General features: G+C 53.1%; 1 protein-coding gene across 26 annotated transcripts in view; it reads left to right on the plus strand.

Moving 5' to 3' along the window:
* The window catches only part of LRRFIP1 (leucine rich repeat (in FLII) interacting protein 1), a 78,355-nt gene that overhangs the window by 9,151 nt on the left and 58,434 nt on the right, over positions 1–10,770 (plus strand). For 14 of the 26 annotated variants that reach the window (XM_015561911.1, XM_015561912.1, XM_015561893.1 and 11 more), the window contains exons 2-3: positions 4,407–4,493; positions 10,108–10,125. In XM_015561911.1, coding sequence (XP_015417397.1) covers positions 4,407–4,493; positions 10,108–10,125 — 105 coding nt within the window. The remainder of the gene's footprint in view (positions 1–4,406; positions 4,494–10,107; positions 10,126–10,770) is intronic. The other 12 variants (XM_006760490.2, XM_015561897.1, XM_006760484.2 and 9 more) reach the window with 1 other exon arrangement.

The raw sequence follows: 10,770 nt of genomic DNA on the forward strand, positions 1-10,770 counted from the left end.
CCAGCCGCACTGTGGGCGTGCCTGAGGAAGCCAGAGAGCCTGGATCTCATCAGAGGAGCCCTGGCTGGTCAGTGCCTCCATCAGAACAAAGAGGGGGCCAGGGTTTTCTTGGGTGGAGGCACAACACTGCACGTTGTAACAGCAGAACCCCGGCCACCTTCCAGCAGCAGTAAGCATGGTTTCGGTTTGGGGCATCTTCATTTTCTTCCTTCCTCTCTCCCTTCACCCCCTCCCTCCTTCTGTCATCCCTACCTCCCTTCCCTTCCAGATCCCCCTCCTCAGCCCGCCCCCCTCCCCGCTTCCTTCCTTCCTTCCAAAAATGTTGCTATTTATTTGAAAACTGTCAGACAACCAGACGTAATTGGGATGACAGAAAGCAGAGGTCCCCACACTTGAGCCCGGGCATGTGGAAGCCCAGATGGCTGCCTCCCCCAGGTTCTGACTCAGGGGGCCCAGGTGGGGCCTCAGGTGCTGCATCTCCAATAGGTCCCTGTGAGGCCCCTGCCCTGGGAAGGACACTGTGACAGCCATTGGTTTAAAGAGCCCACGTCCCACCTCCAGCCCCAACAACCGTCCGCTTACAGCCATGTGGACCCCAGCGTCCCCACCCAGGTTATGTGAAGGCAAATCTGAGCAAAACCCTAGCATTTCATCCTCAAATATTTGAATGTGTGTCTCAACAAGGATGGTATTGGGCAGAGGAGGGAGGGTCCAGGGCCCAGACCTCAGGCTGAGGGGACGAGCTGTGGGCTTGTGGCCACCGCCTGCAAGCAGCAGGGAGAGCGGCCTAGGCCCCTGGGGCCATGCAGGAGGCCCCTGGTCAGGAGCTGCTGGGGACCAGAGCCTGGAGAGCCAGCAGAGGTTGAGAGCGAGCTTGGACGAAGTCGTCAATGGAGCGGCCAGCACATGCCCACTGACGGCTGGCTGGGGGGTGTCACGGTCCTGTGTCTAAACTGTTTTTTTACACCCTGAGCAGTTATACTTTGTCTCCTAAATTCCATAGATCCCTCTGCTTTCCTCCATTCGTGCCATCTCCCTTGAGGTTGGGGACTGGGGGCGGGTAACACGGAGGCCATACCCCAACTCCAAACCCCGGGGCTTGGAGGGGGGAGGTGTGTCCAGGTTTTGGTGAGCATCCTGTGCATGTGTCTCAGGGTGACGGCCGGGTGGGGTTCTTCTCCAGTATTGTCTGGCCTCTGGGACCACGTGGGTCTCTGTGGGACCGTGGGCCCCTGACCTCCCGCAGTGGCCTCACAGCTGTGCCTCATCCTTGGCCTGTGGTTCAGCCAGCCCCACCCGCTCATGTTCACAGCCCCGCCCATCCTCCCCAAAGCAAAAAGCAGTCTCTTCTCACTTGCTGGGGGCTTCCCGCTGCCCTCCCCGCTCCTGTTCCTGCACCAGCTTTTAGCCAGAGAGATCGTTCTACGTCAAAAGTCAGGCCCTGCTGTGTTCCTGCTTAAAAGCCTTCTGTGGTTCTACATTCCTTCGAGATAAGGTTCCAGATACAGGAGCGGAAGGCTGGGCCTGGACCCCAGCCCTGGGGGCTTCCCGCCGGGCCACATGCCCTCGTCCCATACTCCCCGGCCCTGGCTCTCTCCTCTTTGCTCCTCAGGGCCTGGCTTAGGGCTCCGTCCCCTAGGAATCCCGCCTGACACTAGCATTGGGTTAAGTTCCCTCCACCCCTCCACCCCCACCATAGCACTAGTCCCTTGTTCATGGTCACCAGTTGCTTAGTCTGCATCCCAAGACTTTCAAACCGCACTTTGAAAGTCCTTCCCGGGCCTTGGGCAGTGCGGTGAGTTCCTGTGGCCGGGCTGGTGACCTGGGCTGGTGACTGCTGGTGAGTGGTGGCCCCCTGCAAGCTAAGTACAGAAAGTGAAAGTAGCATTTGGAAACTCTCAAACCCTCTGACATGGCTGTGACCTCAGCGTGCAAGTGTGTATTTTACACAAGTGTCGACGGTGATGGATTTGCCCGGCACCGAGGAAGCACTGACCTGAGGCCCACTGGCCCCTGGACCGACAGCTATTGGAGGGTGGGGCCGGGCTCAGGCGACTGGAGGGGATGAATTTGGGTTTGCATGTCACCGTGGCGGACCGTTGCCATCATATTTTTGTTCATGTAAAGACTCGCCCATATCAGATGTATTCTCACGTGAGTGATCGTTATCTCCTGTGCTCCGCGCCGGGCTGTTTCACGTTCTTGGCAATGTCAGCGTCTTAGGATAAAGCGTGTGGTGAGGACTCCCGCGCTTTTCTTGGAGGCTTCTCCGGCTGGCGTTGGGGCTATTCTGCTGATAACAGCCTCACGCTGGTGAAGTTGCCTGTGCACAGGTTTTGTGCTGCAGCACCGACCCCCAGGTGCCTCGGGTCCTCGGCCAGAGCCCCACAAGCATGATCCTTACCCCCTGCATCCTGAGCGCTTTGCTGTCTGTGTGTGAGTCACGTGGGTGCTTCACGGGGCGGTGATGGCCAGGATTTGAAATTGCATGGAACTGCACATGTATCTCCTGTCTAAATTATCATCTGTGGACCAAGTTGATCTGTCTTCGAGGTTGGCTGGCTGTGTCCTTATAAGGAATTTATTCTATAACTTGGTTTTGGTCGTGTGGTTCCTTTATCAACCAAGCTCATGTCCTTCAATCGGGGGTTGTCCTCAGGGACGAAACAGACATGTTGGGATGGACGTGAGGACCAGAGGGGACAGCGGACCGAGCAGAAGCTCTCCCCTGGGTAGCTGGGGTCTGTTGGGACATCACCGCATTCCTGTCTCCCTCTGCCCCCTCTCACAGCCCCTTCCTCTTTCTTACATTCCACTCCCCTTCTTCCTCCATGCCCTCCCTTCTCTTTCCCCAGCCCCACCCCGCCCAGCTGGTGGGCCGTGGCCACCTGGTCTGGCCAGTGTAGACACTGAGCCCACAGGCTGCTGGGCGGCGGCTGCCCTCCGTGTGAGCGTCCTCCTCTCACTGGCCGGTCCATGGGGCTGGAGGAAGCACTGCAGCCAATGTCAGTCTAATGGACCTTCCCTGCTCCCCCCTCTGGCGCTGCCCCTCACACTGTTCAGAAAATTGAAAATGGCAGTGAGGAATTAAGTGCTGACACAGCTGCGATTTTGACACCTTGATTTGAAGGCGCCACACGAACAAGCCAGTCAACCGCTGACAGCTCAGCTGTGGTCAGTTTTCCTCTTGGATGAGAATTTAGAAAGAAGATGAACTTAATTCAGTACAAGCTTGGGATGGGGTGATGGATGACCCTGACACCAGGACCCGCCGTCCGGACATGAGCCTGCCACGCGGGAGCCCACCGTTGGGGAGACCCTGTGTGACTGGACACTCGGCCACCTCACTGCTCGCTGGCCCACCCACCACCCCGAAAGCCTGGTGCCATCTCCAATGGCCGTTTTAAGGTTCTTCGGGGAACAGTGGGACGGCTGAAAAATGCGTCTACCGATCTGGTGGAAGAATTGCGAGGGTAGCCCCGAAAACTGAGTAGATGGAAGGCGGAATGTGTTTGACGCCAGGGGACCTGGACCCGGACACGTTGTGCCACTCGCCTCCTGAGTAGTGGGTGAGCTCGAGTTTGCGCAGCACGAAGCAGCGTTCAGGTGCCAGGCTCGTCGGCCCTGGTTGGCCCAGGTCAGGCGTTTCAAATACTCGCAGAGTACGGAAAAAACAGCGAAAGCTGAAAGATAGGTTCTTCTTTAATGTAACACTTCTAACAGCTCTGGTCTTGGTCTTGGAAAAGATGGCTCCCAGCACTGCAGGTGTTGAAGGGGAAGCTGAGGGCAGCAGGGTTGTAGAGAGGTGACCAAACAGGAGTTCTGGGAATCTGGGTCACAGTCCCAGCCCCCCGCCCTCGGACATGTCTGGCAGCCTCTCCCAGCCTCCACTTCCTGCTCTGTAAAGGGAGGGATTGAACCAGTGACCCGTGGTCCCATCCTGCTCAAATGTTTCACTTCGTGCATTAATCTGTTGTATCTTCAAAGGAAGGCAGACTGCCCAGTCCTGCCACTTATGGGCTGTGTGACCTTGGGCAAGTTACTCACCTTCTCTGTGCCTTAGTTCCCTCATCTATAACCTGGGGATGTTAACTGTATCTACCTAATAGCGCTATTTGGGAACAGTAACTGCTTAATAGAGCTATGCGAGGAGCACATGGCTAATGTAACTAAAGTCCTTAGAATAGAGCCCGCGGCATTTGGTAAGGGCTCCATAAGTGGCAGCAGTCGTCATTACTCGTAACTGCCACTACCATTGACCCTGTTAACTCTTACGAGTCTGCGATGCATTCCTGTATATTCGTTAACCTCTGAACAAGGTTTTCTTTCAGTAGCATCCTTGTTACCCAGGTACTTGAAAGGGGCCACCAGTCTATGTTCTAACACAATTTCCGGGTGTGTTTCAGGCGGAGGCCCGGCTGGCAGCGAAGCGTGCGGCCCGCGCGGAGGCCCGAGAGATCAGGATGAAGGAGCTGGAGCGGCAGCAGAAGGAGGTAATGCCGACCTCGCCCTCGGTTCTTTTCACGGGCGGTTTAATGTTAGGTAGACCGTGCGAGTGCGGAGGCACCTGTCCATCTGACACGGCTCATGATCAGCACGTACTTGTGCCTGTGACTCCTGTTCAAGGTCAGGCCAGGGAGGGTGCATAGCACAGATGCCAGACGTGCCTGTCCCTGCCGCCCGGCCTGCGGGACCCGGACAGCGCACTTGCCTGCGTCGATCCGCCCAGCCTGGCTTTCTGGCTCTGCACTTCAAGGTCTTACTTCTGAGAGAATTCCGATCCTCTGAATTAAAAATATGAAAGAAGAACAGATGATTATGTTTTTATACTAACTAAACTGTTTTGTTTAAAAATGTTTTTGCACTTTTTTTAAATTTTTATTGTTGAAAGTATTAGATAAGTCCCCTTTCCCCCTCATTGACCCCTTATAGCCCTTCCCCACTGCCCACCCCAGGCCTTCACCACCCTATTGTCTGTGCCCATGGGTTATACTTATATGTGTACAAACCCTTCCCACCACCCACCCTCCCCTGTTTTACACTTTTTAATAGGTTTCATGAAGCCTGAATCCCGAGTGTAGTACAGAGCACAGAATAAACACCATGGATGCAATAGCCAGGGAAGAAATTGCCTCCCTCTCCCCCCCACCCCCGCCCGAGGGCGGATAGTGATGTGTTTACACACCTGTGAAAGGTGTTTGCTATTATTTTCATAGTCTTGAGCTGGAGCCAGAAGTCATGTGGACAGCTGAGGGCTCTCTACCTGACAGTTAGGGCTCTGAGCTTTTCCAGGGCTTTTCCATGACCTTGAGGTCACGGGGGAATGAGGGCGTCCCTCACTAGGGGACCCTGTGCTCCTGTGGGCCACGCCCTTGGAGACCATCCCCCCCAGGCCCCACCGAAGGCTCTGCTTGTTGAGAAAATTTGAGTGTGGTGTGTTGGAAAGAGCCGGCCAGCTGCCTTCCCCGGGGCTGGTTTGTGTACACAGTCTTGTTTGGTTCCCACAGGCAAATTGTAAAAGTTCAGCCGATGTTTTAAAACTTGTGAGATTTCAGGAAGAAAAAAATGAAATCTAGATTTTCAGTTTCTCTTAAAACCATTGCAGATTCCGCACTTTCCTGTAGGGTGAGGCTCCTGGGTGACTCGGGGTTCCTCTCTGCCTAAGGGGACTGTCACTCCCTGTGGAGGTGTGTCCCTGGGGAGGGGCACGGCCAGAGGTGAGTATGGGGAGGAAAACCTTCCTTGTGGTTTGAGGAATAGGTAGAAGGTCATTAGAAACTCAAGCGCAGAGGTCCGGGTCCCTGAGAGGCCGCGCCCCACGCAGCGTGCTGGGCAGGGACTGTACTGTAGTGGTGCTTGTGCTGTGTCTCTGTGTGAACATGGGCTAAACTGGTGTTTGAAAGCAGGTTACCACGTTCCCTCCTTGTTGGGAATGCAAATACAGTTGGAAGCAAGTTCTGGTGTCCGTGATACCTGACTCTGAATGAACTGAGTGCTTTCATTGTTGGTACTTTTTTCTCCTAATTCACTGGAAGAAGCGTGCGTTTAGCATTTTCTCAGTGCCCTGCCCCCTAGAACTACATTGATCATTTTTAAGTTGGAAATAATGATTCGGACTTTGAAACTTCCTGAGGCCCGATGATCCTCTGGAAGCACCTTCCTGTCCGTTATCTTGGTTGAGGGCAAGGACTGGAACCTGATCAGTACCCACCCACGAACTCGGGGTGGGGGAGGGGGAAGCCTGACCTGGAGTGCCTCTTGAGGTTCAGGCCAAGAAGCATTTTCACATCCGAAGTCAGCTGTGTGGGCCGGGACGTGGAGGAAGGAGCAGGTCTTGTTGAGCAGGCCCTCGTCATGTACCCGAGAGGGTGTCGCCTGAGCTTAGGGGCCACCCTGACACCAGCAGCCTCTGCCCACGCGGGCGGACTCTGATATACAGCACAGTCATTGGACGCCGCCCAACAGAATAGTTCTTTTAGCCTGAACTAAAAGAGCTGGGTCTTTTAAATGACAGGTTGCTTTTTCAAGCCACCTGGTGTCGATGTCCCTTTGAATACTTCTGTTCATTCAGGAGACACTTGCAAGCCCTGGGAGCCCCTCCCCTCTGCTCTGGAAATCAGAATGGCAGCAGGGGGTCAGGGTGCTCTCTGGGTGGGCAGTGGTCGTCTGGGCAGAGGGCCTCAGAGGTCAGGGTGTCCACACGGTGGGCAGAAGCCCATTCTCAGGATGCATCCCCATTTGTGGAGGCAGGTGCCAGCGCCAGGAACCTCCCACCCTCTCGGTGGCTAATGGTTTTGATCGGCTTTCCCAGTTCTCCAATAGTTCCCGGTCCTTTTTATATCAAGGTCTTAAAAGAGCTCTAAGAAGAATTTGCCCCAAGTTTTTGTTGCTGTGCCAGGTTTTGCCACGTGATTGAGTTTCCACACGGGATCTCCTCTCCTCCCTGAACTGTCCCCTGAGCTCTGTTGTTGGGGCTGAACCAACAGCTCAGGAGAGAGGGGACAGTGAGTCTTAGGGACCGACCTTCGGTGTTCGTGGTGGTGTTAGTCATCGTTTTTATAGCTTTTCTCACACTTAAGAGAAAGTGACGTTCACCAAGTATACAGTGTAACATTTGTACAAAATCAAGGTGAAAATGAGTTACAGCGGATGTCAAGCATGTCAAACTCGTGGCCGGCGGGCCGCATGCCTTGACCTACCCACTGGGAGTGTGACATGCTTGTGTGCATACATATCTGTCTTCCAAATTATACAGTTAGATGAAATCTATCCTCTCCTTAATTACAGACAGAATTAATTTAACTGTGCACTTGATAACCGAAGCAGGTTCTTGCAAAGCTCTTTGCAAAGTTCTTGATTTAGAGAATAGAAATGAAGTGGAATTAAGCCAAGAAACCGTGTGTTTGAATGGCTGCCTTTAAACACCCAGCCCTGTTTCTCTTTTTGAGTCAAAGGAAGTCGTCTTCTGTTTCATTTTAGTTCTACAACCCAAGGTAACCCTGCCTGTTAAGTCCCGGCCCTTTAATTTTGGTAGTGCGAAAGGGGCCTCGGTGGCTGTCACACAGGGTCGGGCACCCCGAGGCCAGCGGGGGGCCGGCACCTGAGCGTTTACAGGCCCAGGGCCCGTGAAGCCTGGCCTGCCCTCGGGTGTTTGGTACTTGCTAAGGATCTTGGGCTTTGCAGAGAAAATCTGATTAAAACCTGGGAAATCTGATTAAAAATGCCACCGTTGCCTCCCTCGGTCATACACACACATCTCATTTCGTCAGTAGATGGCATTGAGATTTTGAAATTCCTCATCGTGACGGTGGGTCTCACTCCCATTGGAAAGACTTCAGTGGTTCACAGGGGCCAGAGGTTTTTGTCGATTCAAGCTCATGGGCCCTCTCACAGGAAGGCAGCCTGGTAATTTGAGTCCTCTGGGCACTAAGTTCCCCAGCAGAGATGCCTGAGATACGGGACAGGGTTTCTGCGTGTGGGATTGAGCTGTGGGAGGAGGAGGAGGGGGGCGTGGCCTCCCTGTGAGGAAACACCTTGGGTCACGTCACTGTTTATCTGTCCCGTGTGCATCGTGTGTCTGTCCGTGCTCACACTCTTCACGGACGGGCAGGGACACTGTGAAGACACCTCCTCTGCTGAACTTGAACTCCCACTGGGGTCAGGTTGCAGGCCTGGAGACCGGCCCCCACGCTGTGAGTGGTCGGGTTGTGCAGTGACAACCAGTGTGTGTTCAGGGGGAAGTGGAGACAGGGACTCAGGTCAGCACAACCCGTGGGGACCTTGCTTGAAGGCAGCTGAGAGCGGGAAAGCCCAGTGGCAGCTGGCAGGTGAGCGCAGAGCCGGGCAGGGGTGCAGGGTGGGGTGGAGGCCCAGCTTCACCCTGGGGTTCATGGCCATCACATGAGCCCGGCAGCGCTGACTTACACAGACGACAACGTTGCTCTCATGTATGCAGGGCCTTTGACGTAGGAGAGCACCACACTGCAAGTGTACATTTGAAACAAAACAGGTGTCTTTTACTGCTAGTCCCCGAGAACTGGGTTGGGCAGAGGGGGATGCAGGGCCATCCTGGAGCCTGGGGGCGCCGTGTGGCAGTGCTGGGCTGCGGACTGTCGCTCACAGGCTGTGAGGGGGAGTCCGAGTCTTATTGGCAGGTGAGGAAATCAGGCCTTGGAGAGGCGGATGGATTTACCCGCAGCCAAGAAAATGGCCAAGATTTCAATCTAGATCTGAGAAAGCTGCAAAGCTTGCAGTCTTCCCAGGACACCCTCCGCCTCAGAATCGGTGTATGCTCATCAGTGAAAGCAGACAGAAACCGAGGGCAGAGTCGGCACGTTAACCGCGAGGTGAAACTGGCGGTGAGCGTGCCGGCACTCGAAGCGAAGGGGGCCGGGGGCGAGCCCCACAGTCCTCGTCGCTTCACAGGGGGAAGCACACCTTGCCAAACAAGTTCTTCTCTTGGTGCTGAACTGAAGGCACAGTATCATCCACACAAAATAGGCCATTTTATTAACCAGTTTCACAGAGAACAGGGAAGCAGTAGCTGCTCTCCTGCTGTTTTGTGATCTGACCACGTCCGGGAGTGAGGAGTATGCGGGTGTGCCTGTGTGCGCCCTCCATGACGGGCCTCGTCACCAGTCCAGATGGGGAGGACTGACTTCCTTAGCTTCGCTCGGGGGGCTGTTTAAGCGTTGTGAGGATTTGCTAAGGAAGAAGGTATGTAGATACTCTTTGGGAAATCCAAGTGAATCTCTTATTTCCCGTGAGAACCTACACTCATAGGAAAACAATGGTGATGCGATGACCAGGGCACATCTGACTTGGTAAACAGTTTGTTGGGGATACTATGTTTGAAATAGTCCTAATGGTGAATGCACACACCTGTGCTCGCCCATGTAAGGCTAGAAATGCCAAGTTTCCAGTCCTGCCCTTCGGCAGTGCCTTGAACAATGCCTGACTCAGTCCGTGTTCCGTGGGCTGAGTGAGTGAGTGAAGCAGGGATCTCTTACCTAGTGATTCCTACAAGATTAGGAGAAACGCCTGAAGCAAACTGCTGTGTCAACGTATGATAATAGGCTTTTCAAAGATACATTTCAGTTATATTCTAGGGCCACCCTGCTTTGCCGGAGGTTTCCTGGTGTTGTGTCTGTATCCACCGGAGAGAGAACGGGAGGGCACTGCTCTTTACGGTTTGTGGGTTTGACCCATTCGCTTTCTGATCAGGTTTCTGTACTTTTTTGTTACACTTTTATTCTGTGAGGAGAAATTTTAAATTGAGGACGAAGCCCTTTGTCCCATTCATGGTAACAGGTTACAGACTTCTGCCTTAGAGTAATACCAGGATTCTCATGGAGACTCAGGTGAGCGTGCCGTGTTCTACTGATAGACCTGTAACGAATGTCAGATAAGTTATGAAATGACCATTTCTTTCAATGAGACTTCAAACGTTGTTTAATTCATACTTTACCAATTAGTCACAGTCCCCCCCCTCCCCCAGTGTACCTCTACTCATATATATGGGTACTTGCAAAGCCTTTCTGTCTGATGTATCTACTTTTTAAATTGGATTTTATATTTCTCTTCCTGTTTCTCTTGCCTTCTCTGTAGATCTATCAGGTCCAGAAGGTAGGCTGTCCGTTCCTGGTTTTCTGTTTGCATGCACTGGCTTTCTCCTGCCAAGGGCCTGGCCGCTTTTCAGAAATAACGCCTTTCGCTGAAAATACATAGACGCCCTCACTGCTTCCCTCGCTGCTTTGTGCGTGAAGCGACTTGAGCAGGATGCTAAAGTCCCCACCTCTGTCTCTGCGAAGAGCAACTCTCCTCGGACGCATGTGTGTGTGCTGAATGCTTTCCTCATCTTTGTTTTTCTCAAGAAATCAGAAAGCTGTTTCTTTGAGGGGGAAAAAATGAATTCTAGGACAAAATTAAATCACATTTCAGAATTTGGGAAATCCTTTGAAATCAGGTATTTAAAGGGAAAGATTATCCTTCCATATAATTTTATTAGAAAACGTTAAAAACATCAGAACACATTACCATATGTTAAGAGGTTATTACCTTACGATTAAAAATCCTGAGTAGAAAAGAAAATGATGACCTAACAAAACAGTTCTGTGGCTTCCTGTCAGCCTGCCCTGTCCTAACATTGAGGGGGCTAATGTGTGGCTGTTTCCCAGTGTTTTGTAGAAGCAGCCGAGGTTCAGAACTACATGCACTGAGCAGGCCAGACACGGAAATTAAAGAGAAAAACACCAGGTGCATGACCCCTGA

The sequence above is a fragment of the Myotis davidii genome, unplaced genomic scaffold (genome assembly GCF_000327345.1).
Source record: "Myotis davidii unplaced genomic scaffold, ASM32734v1 scaffold370, whole genome shotgun sequence".
Classification (NCBI taxonomy): Eukaryota; Metazoa; Chordata; class Mammalia; order Chiroptera; family Vespertilionidae; genus Myotis; species Myotis davidii.